Source organism: Panthera leo, chromosome A1 (assembly GCF_018350215.1).
Source record: "Panthera leo isolate Ple1 chromosome A1, P.leo_Ple1_pat1.1, whole genome shotgun sequence".
NCBI lineage: Eukaryota > Metazoa > Chordata > Mammalia > Carnivora > Felidae > Panthera > Panthera leo.
This window is the reverse complement of record NC_056679.1, coordinates 101,340,859-101,362,675: the sequence shown is the minus strand read 5'-3', so window position 1 is coordinate 101,362,675 and position 21,817 is coordinate 101,340,859. Positions and strand designations below refer to the sequence as shown.

Genomic DNA, 21,817 nt, shown 5'->3' with positions numbered 1-21,817 from the left:
ACACATCTCAGAAAGCAACTCCTCAGACTTTCCTGAAAGTCTCCTCCAAGAGAAGTGATTACTCCCTCAAATCTGTCCCTGACAGTTTTCATATGACCTCCTACCACCTACCATTTTACTTGATTACATATCTTTCTCTCTCTTCCAGATTTTATCACCTACCAGGTCCCATTCAATTTTATATATAAGCATCTTTTAAAAGTATTTGTGGGGCACCTGGATGGCTCAGTCGATTAAGCATCCGACTCTTGATTTCAGCTCAGATCATGATCTCATGGTTTATGAGTTCGAGCCCTGCATTGGGCTCTGTGCTGACGGTGCAGTCTGCTTGAGATTCCCTCTCTCTCTACCCCTCCCATTTGTGCTCTTTCTCAAAATAAATAAACCAAAAAATTAAAAAAAAAAATTTGCTAAGTGACTGTGTGAACAGATGAATAACATGGGTTGTCCCATTAGTTAAAACTACTTAGAACTATTCGTACCAGGAGGCTGAAAACCACAACCCAGTTCGCACCCCCCACACCCGTAGCTGGCCCTGCCCTCCTCCCACCAAGAGGTGTGGACCTGAGCCTACTAACGAGAGAAGCAAGCTATGCACAAACATGGTCCCATGTGTGTTCCCAGAGCACACTTTCCTTAAACAATCTCCAGAAGGAGACTCAGATGTCCTATAGCTGCAGGGTACTGCTCTTTTGAAAGTAGATCTTTACTTCTGAGGTAATCTTTTGCTCAAGAAACATCTGCGTGTCGTTCTGGGGCAATGGAATATCCATGTGGTGTGACAGAAGAAGCAGGCTATTATTCAACCCAGTTCCCGGGGTTGGGGCTGGCTGCTGAGCCTGGCCACGCACAGAGAGTCAGCATCCTCATGGCACAGCTGCTGACTGTGCACGATCCTTTCCATGTTTATTATGCAGGAGTGATCCTGATGCTTATAGAAAGGATGAGCGACCTAAACAAGGAACACAAACCCCTCACACCGAAAAACTCAATCTTCCACTTGCTGAGCCCACAAAACCTGGGAGTCATTTTTGAGTCCTCTCTTTATCTAACATTCCACATCCAATCCATCCACAAATCAACCCAATAGACCCAGAATTGTATGACTTCTCGCAGGCTTGACCACTACTCCCCTTGCAGGAGATGCTGTCTGTCACCTGTTCCCTGTAGTGAGCTATCCTCATAATCAATTCCCATCTTCAGACCATATGCCCTTACATTCTGTGGTCCAAAGAGCAGCCAGGTGAGGTTTTCCAAGCAGACCTTGCCCCACCTCACTCAGGGGAAAGAGTCTTCAAGATTTCCCAAGTGGCCTTCAAGGCTCTCATGGTCCACTTCCCTTTACCACGCTGACCTTAGCCCCTTACCACCTTCCCCTCTGCCACTCCACTCCAGCCTCAGTGTTTTCCTGGATGTTTCTTGAAGTTCACATACTCTTTCTGAGTCAAGTGGAACTTCATTCTCTAACACAACAAGAGGTAAATCAAACAGCTGACTGTGGCTTTCTGATTGTGAGCCCTTGAGGCCGTGGACACTCAGAAGGATCACAGACCCAGGCTACTCCGAGGCTAATGGAGGCCAGAGATAAAAAATCGAGTCTACAACTGTGGCCGGGCTTCTGCATATTAAGTTTCCTTGATAGTGGACCCAACCTGGTTGAGCAAGTGAGCGACCAAGCCCAGAAGCGAGGGGCAGAGCCACCTCTAAAAGGCCCAGGTAACCACAGGAATGAATTTTGAGTCGTTCTGCTAGCCAGTTCCACAAGCTTCCTTATTCCATTTTCTAGCTTACACTCTCCCAAGAAGAATTTGTTGACGCCTACCACCCAATCAGTTTGCCGACGGATTCTAGAATCAAACAGCTTGCACTTGGGGAAGTGACCAACATGGGGCTGGAAAGGCAGAGCCCACAGGCACATCCAAGTCAGCACAGGCAGGTCTTATGAATCCAATGTATTTACAATCCTTTGTCAATTATCTCTAAATGTGTGCCTGCTTCTCATTTAAACACAATGTAATCCCAGGACAGACTATCATAAGAATACAGCTGAATGTATGATCTCATTGCTCCTTTGTAGTTGTGTTTTTTTTTTTAAGATGTGAATTTAATAAGATGTAAAAGCATAAACAAATTGTTTACCATTCTAACTACAAGACAGTCAGTCCTATCCATCCTATAAGCGAGCAGTCCTTACAGCAAGCATTCGATACCACAGTGAGCTTCTCTCCTCATTCTCCTGACTCACTTGTTTAAACTTTCCAAACCTCAAAAACAACAACTGAAATTAAATGCTAACCCTACCATTTTATTTGGTGGGGAGGTGGAGAGAGAGAGAGACAGATCTCTATTCTAGTGGGGAACATTCACAATAAACTTAAAATTAGCATATCAAGGAAATTTACACAGTGCCCTGACAGCATCTAAATACCACATTTCTAGTAGGATGCTACAGGCTGGATGCCTTCCCTTGACAGAACAAATTAAATTACCTTGGGGACATCAGGTTTCCAAAATAATTATGCTGATCTGAGCCAAAGCTTTCCTTCATGCCGGAGTCACCACATGACTCAATTTATACCGGAGGAAGCGTCTTTCACAGAGGACTTAGGACTTCCCAGAAGAATTTTGCCTCTGGTTTTGCTATTGTATTCTCTCCAAGTCGGGAAAACCTCAAGTCCGCGTACTGGATTGTTCAGAGAAAGTAAGTCTACAAGGGTGGATTTTTAGAATTAGAAAATGCTTGCATGGGGATCCACAGTATGAGTAGGTGGACATTTGGTCCACATGGCTGCTCTCCCTGACATGTGGTGATCATCTACTGTAGGAGGATTAAAAAAAAACAAAAACAAAACATAAACAGAATTCTGCTGTAGCAATATACCTCCAGTTGGTTGAAGTCTCTATCAAGATTGTTTCCAGTCAGGAGTGATACGCCAAGCTTTGGGGGAGAAAGGCAGCAATAGAGACGTTTTGTACGAAAGGAAATACCAACTGCAACCCACCATGTTTCACTGATGGGGGAAACCTGTTCATCATTTTGACCAACAAGATTCTAATAGGAATCTGAATTTGGAAAAAACGTAGCCTACCCTGTGGTTTCTATACCGTGATAAAGAACTGCCTCGTAAGAAAGTCAGCTCATGGAGAAATGTTGTCAACTTGCTTTTCGAACCCACCTCAAAAGGAGTCTCTAGGTTGTGGCTACGAACGTCAACTGGTTCCTTGAGTACCTCACGCAGGTAACTATGTTGTTTATACCTTTGACACACCAAACCTATAAGGACTCCCATCTTTGTCCCTCGCTGCTTGAAACCAACAGACTAACCACACAAGCTCATATTCTTAATGGACACAGCTACATAATTACTCCATTGATGCCTGAAAAGTAACTCACTTTGCATTTAGTCAGAACAAAGAAAGAAAACGAGATTTCACTTAGCCCCATTCACGATGTGTCTTCGCTTGTCAATAGTGCTCTAGCCCAGCTCTCCTTTGGCCACGGCCCAACATAACCTGCCTTCCTGCCTGATGCCATTTGTTTCCAATGTGTATCACAGGCTTCAGAGGATTCTTTTTAAGGCGGACTTTCAGTTGCGAGTTTGGAAAAACAAAAACAATGCCTGCCAGCAATGGGATATTTGAAAATTTGTTGTTCAGCAGGACAGACTTGGTGATTACAAAATCAGCACCTACACGGACACACCCATATATATATATATATATATGTATATATATATATATATATATATGTATATACGTGTATATACGTGTATATATATCTGTGTATATATATGTATATATATGTGTATATATGTGTATATATATGTGTATATATGTGTATATATGTATACATGTATATATATATGTATGTGTATATATATGTGTATATATATGTGTATATATATGTGTGTATATGTGTGTGTATATGTGTGTATACACACACACACACACACATTTTGTCTGTTTTTATTTAAGAGAGTGGTGTGCAAGTCTCGAGTCAAGAGACAGAAGGAAAAAGAGCATCTAAGACAGGTTCTACAGTCGATGCAGAGTCCACTTCAGGGCTCAAGCCCATGACCCTGGGATCATGACCTGAGCAGAAATCAAGAATTGGACACTTAAGTGACTGAGCCACCCAGGCGCCCCTACAATGACACATATTTTAAGAGCAACTCAGCATTGTTTCTAGAAACACATTTTATAAACACATGACACTTGTGTCTTTTTATTTTAAAAAACTCTTGTTCTCAAAAAGAGGCTTTGAATAGAGGTTTTCCCTCTTAGAAAATTACTGTTGTGTGGTTTTGGAGGAGGGAAAATGGTAAAGAACCTGCTAAGATTAAGTACACATGAGAAGAGGAAAATGATAGTATCTTTGTTACAGAGTTACTGAGGATTAAAGTAAGATAATCTATGTCAGGCAGTTAGACCGGTGCCTACCAGTGACTGCACAATACAAGTTGCTATCATTATTCCTGTGAACATGTGGAAAAGAAGTTCATTTTATTAATTTTTTAAATGTTTATTTATTTTTGGGAGAGGGAGAGAGAGAGATAGAGAAGGGAAAGGACAGAGAGAGGGAGACGGAGGATGCAAAGTGGCTTTGCACTGACAGCAGAGAGCCCAAAGTAGGGCTCGAACTCATAAACTGTGAGATCGTGGTCTTAGCCAAAGTCGGCTGCTTAACTGAGTGAGCCACCCAGGCGACCCGTTCATTTTATTTTCCTATTAAAACTTAGTCAACAGACTGTTTTCTAAGCACAACGGTTGCCTCTCAATACAGAGGGAAGGTAATTCAATAGTTTTATGTCTGTGCTCTGTTTTCTGACATATTTTTGTTTCTTGTCATTTTTCCTATTGATCCGATGAACTATCTGACATGCATTACTTAAAAAGAAGAAACTAAGTAAATACTGGCATTGTTAAACACGACCATGAATTACAGGCTCAACATCTGACACAAGCCTTCCACAAGGAAAGCAATATCCTTCTCAGTTTGGTTCTCCCTGGCCAGTTGTTCCTGACAGCTGATCGTTGGGTTTGGAGAATCGAATCTTGAGAAAGTCTGAAATGTGGCTCTTCCCGGGACTCTACGTTGTTATTTGGTAGTAGTCCAGATAGGTGTTAGTGATAGGGAAACCTCACACTCTTGGCTGGATAAGTACCCAAACATCCAGTCGCTTCATAAAACGTCTCCGAACCTCTTTGCCTTGAAAGGCTCCTGACAAATGAATGACATTTCTGGAACATGCTGTTATCACTCAAAGCAGCACATCTCTCGGGATCTTTTAGGATTTGATGTCAGGAACTGGAAAAGGTTATGGGAGATAAAATTAAATGCACATCGAAGAAGGAAAAGAGAAGCGAACTTTTCGGAAAGTGTGTTTGCTATGTGCCCGATTCCTACAGGCATATATATGTAGCCTCAAATAGAAAACGACAGATTCACTCCTAAAACACAAGGCTGCCTGGGCCGCCTCCGAGGGACCCACTGACCTGAGGCTGTTCCAGAAATGTCCCGCCTTTTTAGATGCATCACGTTTCCTATTTTAAACAACACAACAGATACCTGTGTTTCAGTTTTTACGGCAGGGCACGCTAATAACAGCAATGATGCTATTTCTTCCATGAAACGCAATGAAATGTTAGCTGCTTGTAGGAACAACTCTTGCAACCCGTTACTACCAATTAATTTCGCAACGATACACCAGAGACCCGAGGCCTGGGAAAGTGGTTTCATGGAAGAGGAAGACCACCCAGTATTAGTTGCACGAAGAGATGGATAGCGAGGTCCAAAACCAAATTTAACCAAACAACTGCTCTTCTTAAACCAAAGGTGGGTGTCCACACTGATGTGCTAAGATCCCTGGGTACCATTTAGGGGTCGCCACCTCTGAGAGCACCACAGCCACAAAGTGGGGACGGGGGCTGCATTGCCAAGGCTTGTCACCAATGAGGCCGCTCAGACGCACACGGGATGCCGCGTTCCCTGCCTGAGCACGTCCAGCCCGTATTTATTCCCTAACCCTAGAAGAGGGCCGTAAAAACCCTAAGACTCTGGACTCCAGTCCTGGTACCTCGATATGGATGCTAAGTAGCCCGGTGGGTCAGCCAAAGACAATGTAGTGGCACATCTTAATTTCTTTTGAAACATGCTACCTTCTGGTCCCCAGTTTCACTGACATCTGAGGCTCACAACTGTAGCAACCTCTGTGACTTCACTAAAATAACAGCCTAAAGGACTAAAATCCCCATGCTGTTAGCCAACCACTTACGAGGGAGGATACGAGAAAATTGTATTCTTTCATCAATAATCACTTAAATAAGGCCACTTAGAGCCAACACCTAAAAGGGGGCATTTATACAAAATAAAGAGTTCTCTGGGGCACCCTGGGTGGCTCAGATGGTTAAGTGTCTGACTTCCACTCAGGTCATAATCTCATGGTTCATGGGATCGAGCCCTGTGAAGAGATCTGCACTGACAGTGTAGAGCCTGTAGGGATTGTCTCTCCCTCTCTCGTTCTCTGTCCCTCCCCCACACACTCATGCTCTCTCTCAAAATAAATTAGAAAAAAAATTTTTTTAAACTTCAAAATAAGAGTTCACTAAATATTTGTTGAGTAAACGAACGACACCAGGCACTAATCAACTGACGAAAAAACAGATGAGTTGGTAAATGGTAGTAAATCTTTGTACATCTGGATCAGAATGAAGTTTTTCAGTTTTTACAATAAACTGTAAGCCCTGTGAGGACAGAAGTGGTGTCATAATGTTTTCTGTCGAGTTATCCACATAATTTTTCCCCCAAAAGGCTACACTTGAATGGAAATTCAGTAAAGATTTACTAACTGAATCAAATTATATAAACTATACAAATCTGGTTTTACGGCTTTAACTATCCACACAATACCTCTGTAAAAGTAGATCTTCCCCTTTTAAAAAGTCACTATGAAAGATAAAGACAACCAAAACTAAAAGCTTAGGTTTAAAAAAAAATCATGCACATTTCCTGGGGAAAATATGTGACTTTACCTCCAGTTACTGAGATTTTTCTAGAAATGTTACTTTTGCAGCCCCACCTGGCATTTCCCCTTGGCTTAGGCTCTTAGCTAGACAAATGAGCATATGCGAAGATAGTACATCTTATTCTGGAAATAAAAAGTGTTCCCCAATGATAGAAGAGGGTAATCATGGAAAGCTTAAGGAGGCAAATACCGCTTCGGCGGACAGCCTCTCCTGTCCCAGCGATTCCGAGCTTTTATGCTCTTTACACTGTAATGAATTAGGAAGTTGCTAAGAAGGGAAACTGGCAAAATTTATGATGGCAGTTTCTGCCACCCATTTGCAGTGTCCTGAGTATCTATCATTTTTAAGTACAAACGCTCAAGCAATAGCTGGGAGATATTAGGGAGAAATCCCCTCCGTGGCACATACCTCAATTAAAAGCATTTATAACCCAAATAATGTCTGGACCTGCTTCAGGACTTCAAGTCAATTTACAGGTGGAGGCCTGTCTTACGAACAGACAGCCTGGGCTAGTCTGCTAGAAACTGAGGACGGCTCAGCAATGTGAACATTAGGGCTGTCCTCGATTTTCTATTTGTTAAAGAGAAAATCTTTCTGACCAAGTTGGGTGGAAAAGACATGCCAAACGTCTCCCTTTCCAATAAAGGAGAAAAAGAGGCTTCAATGGAGCAGAAAGCTAGAAGAATCTTCTGGTTTAAAAAGGTTATTGCCATATGAAGTGGGACTTTGGGGTCAGCTAGGAAAACCCTGAGAGTGGCAGAGACCACAGTTATGGAAACTTCCCATGGCAGGGGTGCCTGGACAGCTCAGTCAGTTAAGCAACCGACTTGGGCTCAGGTCATGATCTCACAGTTTGTGAGTTCAAGCCCCACATTGGGCTCTATGCTGACAGCTTGGAGCCTGGAGCCTCGTTTGGATTCTGTGTCTCCTCCTTTCTCTGCCCCTCCCGTGATCATGCTCTGACTCTAAATAATAAATAAATGTTTTTTTTTTTTTTAAAAAAAAAAAAAGGAGAAACTTCCCATGGCAGACAAGGGAGGAGTGAACTTTTCTCCATCTTGCATGCGGAGGTCCTGGGAACTGAGTAGAGCACATGTGTGTTTCATTGTGAAATGCAGTAAATGACAGAGCGATATTTCTCAGGGAAAAAAATCGTTGGGGACATACAGGTGAGTCCCTTCGCATCACGTTCAAAATGTACAGCCAAATGCTTCATCTTTAATAAATGGAACAGCTTCCTCCTCTGTACAGCCAATCTGACGTGTTCTTAGAGGTTTTAGGTTACTAAGGCTCCATGTTCTTTCCACCGTGCCCAATGGCACGCAGTTTTGGCAAATGCCTCCATCATTTAAGACAAGGAACTACGAGACACACATTCCTATCTACCAGAAGGAATACTTTTCATCAGCAAAACTTACAGGGCAGCACAGGATGCTTACAAGTTGCTCGACAAAAAGCCAAAAAGAACCAAGAGAACATTCTAGGTCATATCTGACAATGGAGATCAGGATTGCTCAAATTCCTCTTTGGAGCCCACAATCTTAGAGATTATTTTGAGACATAAATATATTGTTAAAAAGACAACTAACAAGCCTGAAATGGAGTCATTTGCACCGGCACAAGAGTCAACCACGATTTAACTACAGTTTCAACCTAACCCACGAATGTGACCTTTTATGAGTCAGTCTGAAATTTCCTGACCAGCGAATTAACCTACATGGTAAAAATCCTGCCAGTTCCCTTCCCCCTGAAAAAAAAGATGTCATGACCTGTAAGAACCCTTCCTTTTCTTTTGCTGATAACTTCCTCCCCCTCCTTTCTTCCTATAAAAACTTCCTACTTAGTCCAAATCCTGGAAGCATCTCTCTGCTCGCCAGATGGGACACAGTCCAGTTCATGAATCCTTTAATAAAGCCAATCAGATCTTCAAATTGACTCGATTCAGTTTGGTTTTTTAACCATGTATGTATAGATAAATTGCAAACACAATGAGGCCCTGTTCCACACCCATTTTAAATGTGGCAGTTGGGTGCTAAGGGGTGGGGAGGCAAAATTGAAAGTAAAGGAAGATTTTCTGAGAAGCAAATCCATGAGGACAGAATCAGGTGCACCACACAAGGGCACCCTTGCCTTCCGGCAGCCAGTTCCGTGTCTCGTGTTTTTGTTAAGGGAAGACCGGGGGAGGGCTAAGAGACAAAGAGTTCCTCAAAAGGCTGTGTCCTGCTACCACGTGATCGAGAAACCTACAAGGCAGACTTGGGCTCCACCACGAGGCTGGGAGCTCACGGACACGAGTACAGTGGCCACCCGCTCTTCCTGAGAGAGGATCGTTTCGCGGGATGTGGACCCAATGTGACCAGGCACCACTGTCGAACTGCCAAAAGGCTAGCTCAAGTTCACTCACTTCCCTTGTGCTCAATCAAGGGGGGGTGAAATTATGTACACCATTTTTGCTCTTCCAAGAGATTAACGATGAGAGAAGAGTATTATCAAGGGCCAGAGGAGATGAACAGGTAATTCCGACTGATAAAAAAAGCTGTTCTTGTGCGGTCTGTTCTAATCACAACCCTGTCCCCAGTTCCTCTACTCACTGCTTCCTGGTCTGGGCTATTTTCCCTTATTTTTGCAGCAACGCTCCCCTGACACTCAGGAGTGAGGAAAGGGGTCTCCCGGGCTTCCTCTACTGGAGGAAAGAAGACAAAACTACCTCGGAGGGCGCTGACAATGGGGCCGGGCACCCTTTCTGCTCACGTATTCAACACTTTCATAGACACAATGAAAAAAATTCCTGGAAGCCTAATACCTTATGTTTCGGCTTCGTACCGAAGAACTTTATTTTTTGTTTTTGTGGGTTTTTTTTTTTTTTTAAGCTAAAATGTTATTGAAAACAAAATCTTCTCCACTAGCTGCTTCGGAACGATATACTGTATTATGAAGCTCTGTACATTTTAAATGTTTCTGAGATCTTGACAAGACAAAGTAAGTTCCCCACTTTTTTTTTTCCCCCTTCAATCTTGAAACCGAACCGTTTTCTTCCTTTTCAAGGCTCCTCTGCCTCAAGGTCAGGCTGCCGGCTGGACGGATGGACGGAAGGAGTGGCGTAAAAAGGGCCTTGGAAACAAGCGTGGAAAACACAGACACGGGCCACCCGTGGGGCTGACGGTGGCAATGAGTTAGCGGAGGCTCTGGCTTCTGGTTGTGCGGTCCTGCTGGGGTGGCCAAATCGGGCCACGCAAACCCCAACGGCAGGAAGGAGGGCTGTACAATGTGGGTCCCCTTGAATCATGCTACTAAAAAAAAAAAAAAAAAAAAAAAAAAGGTGCAACGAGAAAGAAGTCCCTGTGCATTCTTAGTCACAAGTGTGAGCCGAAGAACCCACACGATTCCTCCCTTTGGTATTAAATTACAGTTTAAAAAAGCTTTTTAGAAACAAAGCAAATACATGGGAGGACCGGAAACGTGAACCGTCCCAGGTTGTGGTCCACTGAAACAAGTCTCATCCCTAGTCATAAATAAATAATCTCTTTCCTGGTCTGACTTCCACGCCAGGATCAATATCTCTTTAACATCTTACTTATTTTATTACTGCTTTTGGTTTTCTGGGACTGATTGAAAGTTGCTCAGAGGAAATCTTTGGTTTTGCTTAAGTGTCCATGACATTTAATCATGACTTTGCTTGCAGTTTAATTCCAACCAGTCAATCAGTTAATCCACTTCAATTGATTCTGGGCTCTCAGTTATTGGCTTGCACTCATTGGGCATCCGCTGGTGCCGGCTCAGCTGCGTGGCCTGCGTGAAGCTCCGTTCACACCTCTCGCACCTGGTGGAGGCAAGAGAGAAAATTGAGACCGGGGAGCGGGGGCCTGCAGGGTGATGGGCTTCCTCTCATCCTGCCTAATGAGAACAGACACTCCAAAGTGGCTTCAGATTTTACCGGCTCAAGAGGTTTAATTGGTGGCTCCTTCCAAGGCCTGGATGCCCGGGACGGGACAAAGCCCGTCTGATGCAGAACAGAGGGATCTGTCAATAGGCAGGGGGAAGGTGATTTCTCCAGAGAGCCCTGTCCTGCTGCAGCTCTGATCACTGTCAGTTCAAATAGATAAAGAACAAAAAGAGATTTTTAGGAGTGAGCCATCAAAGCAGCAGCTTGTCTGCAGTTTTCTGCTCCGTAACCCCAAAGAGAAATTGATGACAAATAGAATTTCACCTGCTGCTAATTTAAAATCGGGGATTCTACTCCCCTCGGCGTAGCAGCCAAAGATCCCGTGTCACCTCCGAACATGGGGTGTGGAGGAAGCACTACATTAGTCTGCGGCGACCGCAGGGGGTGGGTGTGGGTGGTTGTTTCTGTGCAGAAGTATCACAGTGCGAGCAAACTCAGGGCAAGAAGAATGTTTGCGGGTGGGATGGGAGACAGAAAAATTCAGGATCGACCCGTGTTTGTGTGGCTCAAGAGGCTCAGCCCTCTAGAAGGTACAGTAGAAAGAAGGTAACTGTGGGCCATAGTGAGGAGTCAGTGTGTCTGATGAGGAGCAAAGTGGCATCCTGCTCCAAGAGTAACTCCTGGCTTTAATGTTAAAAAATAAAATAAAATAGTTTTAAAAGTAGATCGTAACCTAGAGACCCTGAGCTCAACCCACCTCCTATGCAACACACTGACTACCTTGATGGCCACTCAATCTATATAAACCTATCTCTCTCTCTCTCTCTCTCACACACACACACACACACACACACACACACACACACACCCCTCCAATGGTGGTCTCTAGTTTCTCTGTGGTGGTTGCTATTCCTGGCTGGGGTCTATGACTATACACACACGCAAACTCTAGCAGCAAGCTGGGCATAGACAGTGATTTCCTGTCACCACTCTGCATGCACGGGCTGCCTGGAGCACTGGCCGAGCACCCATTAGGGCACAGTGGCTACCACAGCCATCCCCTCAGTGTCTTCTTCTCAATCATTTGAAGGAAAGGCTGTTCAGAAGAGCCGCAGACAGTTGTCCCTCCTTCTCTTTCTAAATTCTTTAATGCTTATTTTTGAGAGAGACAGAGGGACAGAGTGCGAGCGGGGGAGGGGCAGAGAGAGAGGGAGGCACAGAATCCCAAGCAGGCTGCAGGCGCTGAGCTGTCAGCACAGAGCCTGAAGTCGGGCTTGAACCCACGAACCGTGAGATCATGACCTTGGCAGAAGTGGGACGCTCAACTGACTGAGCCACCCAGGCACCCTGACTGCTGTCCCTCTCTTAACTAATGTAGTCACTGGTCTCAGGTCCCTGCATGACTGGATTGTGGCAAAGCTCTCAAGACAAAGCCCTCACTGCTCCATCATATGCCATGTGCCCCATTATCTGGGGGACAGTCCTCTCTTCTTTTTATTAGTACATTATATACAAAGTATCTAGCCACAGAGATAATTACAATAAATAAATAAATAAATAAATAAATAAATAAATAAATAAAACAAAACATATCCATCCACTTTGGGGATTCTTGTATATTTTTTAATGCTGGGAGCCTGGGACTTGACCATCACGCTTGGATTTTTCAGGGCTCCCGTTCCATCTGAATGTGTCAGGGTGAAGAAGTTGTGTTTCTTTGATTGTCTTCCAGGGAATATTTTTAGCAGCCCGTTCCACTGTTAAAAACTGCACTGTGATCTTGACAAATGTATAATGTCAGCTTTAATGTATCAGACCTATCAGCTCAATGAAAATAACTCAGAAGTATTGATCAGCTAATGATTTTTGGTGTATTCATTAGCGTCCACGGTTAGCTCATCCTCTCTGTGGGGCTCCCGAAGGGCTGGTGACATGTTATCGCATTGCTGATCGTTTATTAGCGAACCGATCAGTTACTGGATCAGCGTGTCAGAATATACTACCTTTCACGGCTGACCAACTTTCAAATTATTATATTCCTGTTTAAAAAAAAATTCTGAAGCTTCAGAATCCATTTCAAAGAAAACTGTTTGAAAATTACAAGGAAAGACCGTGTACCTGGGTCACACTTCTGCATCTCTAACCCTGTATATGAGAAGATAAAGAATTCACAAGTGAGAAGGTTAGTGCTTCATATAAGGCACAAGTGTACATCTATACGTAATAATTAAATATCCAGACTGGACGGAAACATTAAGAGGAGAATTACATTACTCTCAAGCGTGTGCCTAACTGGCCTCCTAGATACTTACTCTCTCGAAATAACTTGTTGTAAAAGAAAATCTACTAAGTCTGTCTATAGGACTCCCAAGATCCTCACTGAGAAATCATCTTGGGGCACCTGGGTGCCTTAGTCAGTTGAGCATCTGACTCTTGATTTCGGCTTAGGTCATGATGCCAGGGTTGTGAGATTGAGCCCTAAGTCAGGCTCTGTGCTAAGCATGGAGCCTGCTTGAGATTCTCTCTCTCTCCCCGCCCCCCTTCCCAGCTTGCACATACACTCTCTCTAAAAGAAAATAAAGCAAAATGAAATAAAATAAAATAAAAGTAAAACAAAATAAAGTAAAATAAAACAAAATAAAATAAAATAAATCATCTCTACTGCCATCTGCTCCAAGTGTGAATGAAAATACATGCAGATATGTTTATCTGTGTGGGTTGGTTCCTTACCAAATGAGGAAATTAAGACAATCAGATACAAAAATAATCTTTCAAATAAGGAATGAGCCTCCATTTTATATTCATCACCTTTAATTTTAGAAAAAATCCATTCACAAGTTATTTTCATAGTTTAATGAAACTCATCAGAAGGACTCCATGTAAATACCTGGGTTCTGGCAAGTCAAAGCCAGACTTCATCCGTGTTGGCATGTAATTAACCCTGAACTATATCACAGATGGGAGACTGGGTACCTTTAACCCTGGACTTCATCGAGTGCAGCAGAAAAAGGAGCAAAGCACGATGGGGGTAATGAGCTGGGAGCAAAGAAATGCTCTTGCCCACACGTCTTCCTCACTAGGCGGATGTCACAGCCACGGAAGGAACACTGCGCCAACGATGATGTGGAAAGTCATCCAAATATTCCAGCACAGAGAAACCCCCAATTTTCTATGAATATGGGTATCTTAGTTATATTTGATTTCCTTTTAGATCGGAAATCATTCTTTACTTAATCTGATAGGTGACTGGATTACAGGTACAGGGAGCCTAGCCATGGCCACCTGACACTGACAGAGGCCAAAATGAGGTCAAGTTCTGTTACATGGAATGGAAGCTCCAAGAAGCTCTCTTTCGTGCCTCTACAGACTGTCACCAAACGCTTCTTGGATTGGACCGAACTGCACAGGGCTTGTACATACGATGGGCTCAATGCATCTTTACTGATGTGCTCTTTTTATTTGCTCTGCTGCATGAATCTTGTTAAAATATTAGATGATCTTTGGAATATCCTTTTTTTTTTTTTTTTTTTTTAATGTATATACTGAGCCAATCTGGCTTTCCTTGAGGCAAAAACGTACGGATGAGTATTTTTCCCCTGCTTCTAACAGACATGAACAGAAGAACCTTTCCTGTGGGAAGTTTTGGTCTTCCCAGACTCCAAAGCTGGGCACCAAGCAGTTCACATGGGGTCCTCCAGGCAGAGCCAACCAGCCCCGCCCCCCTAAAATCTTCAGAGATTATGGTTAATGTTTAGTAAGAGAGAAGGAAAAAGGAGTCCTTACTACAAAGAAGTTTTAGATGCCAATTCACTTCCTTCCTTCTTTCCTCTTTTCACTAAAGAGCTTGGCAAATGCTGTTAAATGAAATGATGTCTTGCTTTTGCTCCTTACTGTCCATGACTTCCAGTGTCACTGTACAAACTGAAAGCCAAGACCTTCATCATGCTCCTTTGATAGGTATTTTTTTCCTATGGGCTCTTTGACTTTAGAAGTTCTAAGTAGATACCCAAGTTGGCTGCCAACAGGCCCACGATCTACCTGCAGCTTGAGGGGTGGAGTATTTCAGTGGGCTCTCAGCCAATCAGATTTCAAGGCAAATCCTACACTGAGACTCTGATCTCTTAACGCCATATCTTCTCCAGCCTTCTTTGGACAGCAATAATCTTGATCTGCCTAAACCCACATCCCAGCAGATTTCAGAACTTGGAAAGGGCTCTCCCCTGTCATGGCAGGCTCCTGAAAATTCTGTGAAAGCCTCCGGGGCCCTGGGCGGGTGGGACAATTTGGAGACTGAGCCACTGGAGGCATCTAGGTGCAAGTTGCTCAAGGCATACAGTTTAGGATTCTGCAGCTTTACGAGGTTCTTTTCTTTCTTTGTAACGTTGTTTAAGCCAATACCCATTAGGTGTAGTAGTAAAATTAACTGTTGAGGTGAAATCCGTTTTTATTGACTAATCTGCAACAAAGGTTTTTTTGAATGTTTGTTTTATGAGCTTGTAAAAGAGTATCTTCATAATATTTACAAATGTCCGTGGGATGGATATCTGTGGGCAATGGTGAGAAGCTTCCCAAAACTCCCTTGGGATAGTTCAATCCAGAACGATCTGATTGTATACACTGAAGGATTTAGTTTTCCATTTCCTAGAAGATGTTTAAGTCTTGCACTATTAAAAACAGCATACACTCAGTTCTCCCCTGGGAATATATATTTGATAAACTAAAAACACACACACACACACACACACACACACACACACAAAAAAAAAAAAACAAAAACTACCCAACCATACATATAGCATGTAGCTATCATCCCAATAAGAGTAAAGGCAGAATGAACTAAAACACACAGAGAATCTAATCCAACCAATTCTCATGCTTTTCTTAATTCGCTTTCCAGATGGAATTACATGATGGTCACAAAAACACACTCTTGGAAAGGTAAATGATACAATTATTAAAGCCTCTCAAATATTAACCTGATGAATTCAAAGTAAGTTAAAATGGCAACGCTATTGGAAACATGACAAAAACAGGATGTTAGAGAAAAAAAAAATTGAGTTGGAGTCAACGAGGTTACACATAAGTAACACCTTAACATTAATAGAAATCTATTTCGCATTTTGACCCTGAAACCTCTTCAATTAATTACTAAAACCTATTTACACAGCAACAAGATAAAAATCAATCTGATTCCTGGCACCGTGTCTGTCCGGCTGCCCTCTCTAATGTAAGGGGCCGGAAGGATCGTCAATCCTACGTCTTTGCTTTTGCAAAGCTCTCTTGCTCAAAGGCCCTGGAAACGTGCTGCCGTCATCTTCCACATCCAGGGCAGTGATGAAGCCAGAATGTGCTAACCCTCTGAGGGGTCAGGACTGAGGGCAAGGAAAGAGTACACCAAACTCTAGAACCTGTGCTAACCACCGGCCCTGAGGGGAGATTAGAAGAAAAGAGGTCCATTTGGGTGATCACAGCCCTAGAGGGTCCAGCTTGGCCGTGGCAATGCAGGCTTGACTTCAGATCTCTTCCTATCCCCCTTAGCCAGATGCTTTTGCACAGTCAACAAGCTACACCTATGTACACAGACAACAATTAAAACTATTTTTACTACCAATATATATCATAAATTAAACCAGGATGAAAACGAGTTAAGGATGATGAATAAAAGTAACTAATTCATGGGAGGTAAGCAAAGATGACCCTCTTTGATGAGTCCTCCCTCTGATGGCAGACACCAAGGCAGGCAGGACCCGGGCCAGCAGGACTCTGCCACCCTGAGACAAGCTCAGCCTCGGGTTGAGCACCATGGCAATGACATCCCATGCCAATAGGTCCAAACGGAAAATTATGGGTAATGAGAGCCTACAAGACTCCTTGGCTGAGATTGAGCAAGATTCATCTCTTATTGCCTCAATTATTTCTCTTCTGGCTTGAACTTGTCCTAAAGAAAATGAATAGGCTGTACGTCTAAGTCCTTTTAATCTTCCTTCTTAACCACCGAAAGCCAGTACGGCAAATGAGTAGAGACAGAGAGGGATGAACAGCAGAGATCATCGCAAAGACAGGAGAAGTTGCTTAGAGACAACTGACCAGACCAAGTCCAATGTGCTAGTCCACACTCCCAAGCCTTTCCACCTACTTGGGCTGCCAGAAATACCTCTTTCCTTTGTCTATCTGGAAAACTCCTATTCATCCTTCAAGACGTATCTTCAACATCATCTCTCCCAGACAGCATTGACTCCTCCATTTCTGTGCTATCCTGTGGCACTATATATATATATTATTTTCCTGCTCTTCACTTTTGCACTCTTTACCCTAGACTTTTACCCCCATAAATTATGTGGTCTTCAAAGACCGGGAAGTGGAGATGCATTCACCTTTGTATCTTCCGCGACTAGGTGGGTGCCTAGTACAAAAGAAGATGTTCAGTAGGTATGTGCTGAATGAATGAATACGTGCATGGATAAATGAACGACTGAACGAGTGAGTGAACCAACAGCTCACCTCGCATGATTCAGATGTCCACTGTTTTCATGACTGTGCCGTATCTAGAAACAGTCTTTCACTCAGATGCTCTTACCTTGCCAAAGCCCTCGGAATTCATTCTCACCTCTTCCCACATTGCCTGAATCCTCAAGAATTCAGACATGCCCAGTATGTGGTTCTGTTTTGTTTTGTTTCACCAATATCGTAATTCTACGATCCAAAGAACACACTGGAAAGGCCACAGGTTGGCCACTGTCACGGAGTCAAACCACTTTAACAGATGGGGAAGAGGAGGAAATAGTTCACCAGAATCCTAAAATGTTCAAGTTCCCCAAGAGATCACTATTTAAATGTCCTAAACTGGGGTCACCTCACCCACGGTCATAAACTTGCTGGTGGCCAAAAGAGGACACTGTAGGGGCTCTCCGCTTAAATTCTAGAAGCACAGATCCTCAGGAACTAGAATCTCTTTTTTTTTAATGTTTATTTTTGAGAGAAAGAGAGACAGAGTGTGAGCGGGGGAGGGGCAGAGAGAAAGAGAGAAAGACACAGAATCTGAAAAGGCTCCAGGCTCTGGGCTGTCAGCACAGAGCCAGACGCAGGGCTCAAACCCACGAACCGCGTGATCATGGCCTGAGATGAAGTCGGACGCTCAACCCACTGAGCCACCCAGGCTCCCCTAGGAACTAGAATCTTAAAATGACCTACTCCTTCTCCTTTATTTTACTGATGAGGAAACAGACCCAGAAAGATCATCTTGTGTCCATGGCCGCACAGCTTGAGCCAGGATCAGGGTATAGGCTTCCGGACATCGTTCTTTTAATGCCAACCACCAAACAAGGAAGTCCTCTTGGAGCCTGGATGCTCACCTTCCAAAACCTTCTCCACCCGCTGGCTGAGCCGAGCGGCACTGTGCCAGCTGGTCTGCTGGCTCTTGGAGAAGGCTAGGAGGAAAGGGGGGGTGAAGGGTCAGGCTCTACTCACTTGAAGGGCTTTTCTCCAGTGTGGGTTCGGATGTGGTTGTTGAGGGTGGTGGCCCCGGCGAAGGCACGACCGCAGTAGCCGCACTTGAAGGGCCGGTCACTGGAGTGAGTGACCACGTGGTTCCTCAGCTCTGATGGTTGTGAAAAGGACTGCGAGCAGTGACCACACTGGTAAGGTCTGAAACAAATAAAGAGACTGCCTGGTCATCACTGTCTGTGTCAGTCGGCGGAAATCAGCGTCACGAGGCAAGGGCCTTAACTTTCCACTGACATTTTCTCTGTTTTTAAAACTGCACCTAAGGCTTTGGCGGCTGGGTCCCCAAGACCGTGCCTGTGGCCCTGGGAACACAATTCACGGAGCTTCTGAGACACATCAGTATTCCCAAACGAATATTCCTTGCGGGTATCAACCATCCCGGTTCAAGAACCCTCGCTTTCTTGTTTTTTATCCCCACCCGAGGCAAATATTAGGGCGCTCTGGGGAGCACGGAGAGTACGGGCATGATTAAGCAGGAACGTTACCAGAGAAGATACGGAATTGTCTCTCATGATTCCGTGGCACTTTTAACTTTTCAAAGTGCTTTACGAACAATTACGTAATTTAGTCTTTACAATAATCCTCAGGGGCAGGGAAAGCAGCTGTTACTATCTCTGTCGGTTCAGAAAACTGAGGGCCAACTGTCCTCAGGGGAAATAAACTCTCGATGCCAAGGTCACCGCAGGGTGTTAGGACTTCATTCTGAGGTAAATATGCAGAGAAGTGAGCAAGCTGCTTGTGTGTTTCAATAAATACGTAACTGCCTTGGGGTCTACAACGAAGACATTTGATAGTGTGTCAGCACCGGTGTGCACCCCAATTTGTCTCTCTGTGACAAAAGTCCTGACTTGTACTTACTCTTTACAGCCACACACCCCACACACATACACATACACTAATATTTATCCATTGTGGGTCATCTTCTTAAACTTTAGCTCTCCAGTTTCATCCGTGGCAAGCAACGATTTAGAGCAGCACAGAAATGACGGGATGTCCCTGTGTCTGCAGAGGGAGGACGGTGATGGGAAAGCCAATGGAAGGAAGTTGTGACAAATACCTGATAATTAGCGAGATTATCAGAGAACATTCTTTCCAGTTCACGAGAAGTAGATCGATTTGGGGTTTTCATAAAGGACATTAGACTTCTGTCTGCTCTACCAGAGTTCTGCTGCTTACTTAAGCAGAGTCCGATGAGTGACAGAAACCCTGGGGAGTTCTCCCCACTCACAAAACTAGTTCTCATCCTTCTTTGATGGAACTCTAATTTACCAAAATTTTTGTTAGGAAAATTAATAATCTGTCATGAGCAATATTAACAGCACTCACGAAGCCCTGCTTTGTGGCCCAGACGTTTCTGGCTGCATTTAGAAAGCCAATGGCAAAAGCAGATTTAATTGCTCTAGCTTTCACAAATGCGTAGGCTCCAAAGACCAGAAACCAAAACGAAGGACGAGGAGACAATGGCCAGCAAGCATGTAAAACAATTCAATTAAGTGCAAAATAAAGTGTACCCTCTCATTTGTCAAGTGAAGTGCTTAATTGTGGCTACTTGCCTCACTGAACACAAATACTATTATTTTACCAGGCTTCAGCACGCTGAGCACTGATTGTAGAATTTTTTAGCTTGATTAATAGTCCAGGATTGGTCAATAACTCAATACTATACAATTTTAATTACTTACATTTAGAAATCTATTTAACTGCTCTCAAACAAGTTTCAAAAAATATATATAAGCATCCTTGGTAAAGGAGTTTATCAATCTTGATAAATTGCATGTGCACTTTATTACAATTATTAAATATTGCTTTGAAAGCCATTAAAATGATATGTAAATGCAAATGTCTGCCTGCCAAGTCTGTTCTTTATAGTAACCGTTAACCTTAAAGTGTTCCTCAAGAAATCATTCTCTCAGGAGTGAACTTTTTAAACTATTGAAGATTATAAACAAAATAATTTATTAATATATGCTATATCCACTGACAATTGATTTTTCTAATAGTGAAGGGACCATTAACAGTTATTAGCCTCTGGTTATCTATTTTTAATAGCTATCACAATAAACAATAAGCCACTAAATAAAGCCAATTAATCTTTTCTTTTCTTTTTTTTTCTAACTCCGCTGTCAAAAGTTGGGGTGATTTATTTCCCATAGTCAGGAGTCAATCCATCCTTTTTATGTTAATAGTCACAATCGCGAAGATTTACACACAGAAGAGCAGAAATGACCATGGGGGGGCTTATCCTGAAGTCTATTATCAAGGTAATACCAAGGAAAGACAAAGAGAATTCTAACACATCCATTTTGCCCAATACTATGACCTGAGAGGCATTTGCTAGGTGTCCAGTGGCCTAAGGAAGAACTTTAAAAACTTTGTGGAATTTAGCTTGACTTCATGGAAGGGTCTGCACGACAGGGAAAGCAGCACCGGGGAGTCCTGCTTCAGCCCCTAGCCTGAGTCAGCTGTGAGACTTTGGTAAGTCCACTTCCTCATGGTTTCCTCGTCTCTCTGCTAAGAGGGACATAGTGATTTACCTGCTCTCTAGCCTCCCATCATGCTCTGGTCCTGCTTCCAGACAATCAACCAACATGTGCAGCCTGAGAATCTGTCCCAAGACACAGCCCCCCCAAGACGTAGCATCAACAACATGACCTCCATCTTGTATTGTGTGCACCAGCCAGTTCCCTGCACGGAGAGCCTTCCATGGTTTTGTGAGTATACATACTAATTAGAATACGACCCATTTAATCTTATTTGGTAAACAGTTGAGAAGTCAGGGCAACAAGAAAATCCAGGACCAAGATGGAGAACCAAACCTTACTTGAACTGATCTCAAGAAACAAAGCAATATCCCTTCATTCTCAGATATCCTGAAGAGTAAGATTTTATACCCCACGCTTACAGTCACCTCTGCAGAAGCTGACTTTATGTAGAGTTCAGAAGTAAAATGTGAACTCAACTTGCCACTATAATAACAGATTGTCTCTCTCAGCCTAGAAATTTACAGGAAGTTAGCCTTCAGAAAGTCTGGAAGTTATATAGCAAGTAGACAAGATTCCTTCTTTTCCTGGATTTTCACTATTTCCCACAAAAAAAGTATGAATGAAAGGAAAAGATTCAAAAGTAATTTTAACATTGACTGCATCAAAGGGTTTCCCCTAAGGATGTAGGCATACATTCAAAACGGAATGAAATCTCCAAGTCCAAGGGCAGGCCTTCGACAACATGACCACTGCTATGGAATCTTCTTTGGAACAACTGGCCAGAGGAATTAAGGCTCACAGTTTACAACGGAAGTGATTTGAGGGCACAGGATTCACTGCCGTTACTCTGCTTTTTATTCTGATAACTAACATTCTCGTAAACATGTCTAGGTGCGGCCACAAGGTTAGGCTTCCTGTACTA

The 21,817-nt window shown here is 43.4% G+C and overlaps 1 protein-coding gene across 1 annotated transcript in view; it reads right to left on the bottom strand.

The window, feature by feature from the left end:
• Positions 1 to 9,760: 9,760 nt before the first annotated feature.
• Positions 9,761 to 21,817, bottom strand: part of PRDM6 (PR/SET domain 6) — a 106,493-nt gene continuing 94,436 nt past the window's right edge. The window contains 2 exon segments of the mRNA XM_042933928.1: positions 9,761 to 10,846; positions 18,377 to 18,553. Of these exon segments, the coding sequence (XP_042789862.1) occupies positions 10,732 to 10,846; positions 18,377 to 18,553 (292 nt within the window). The 3' untranslated portion in view covers positions 9,761 to 10,731.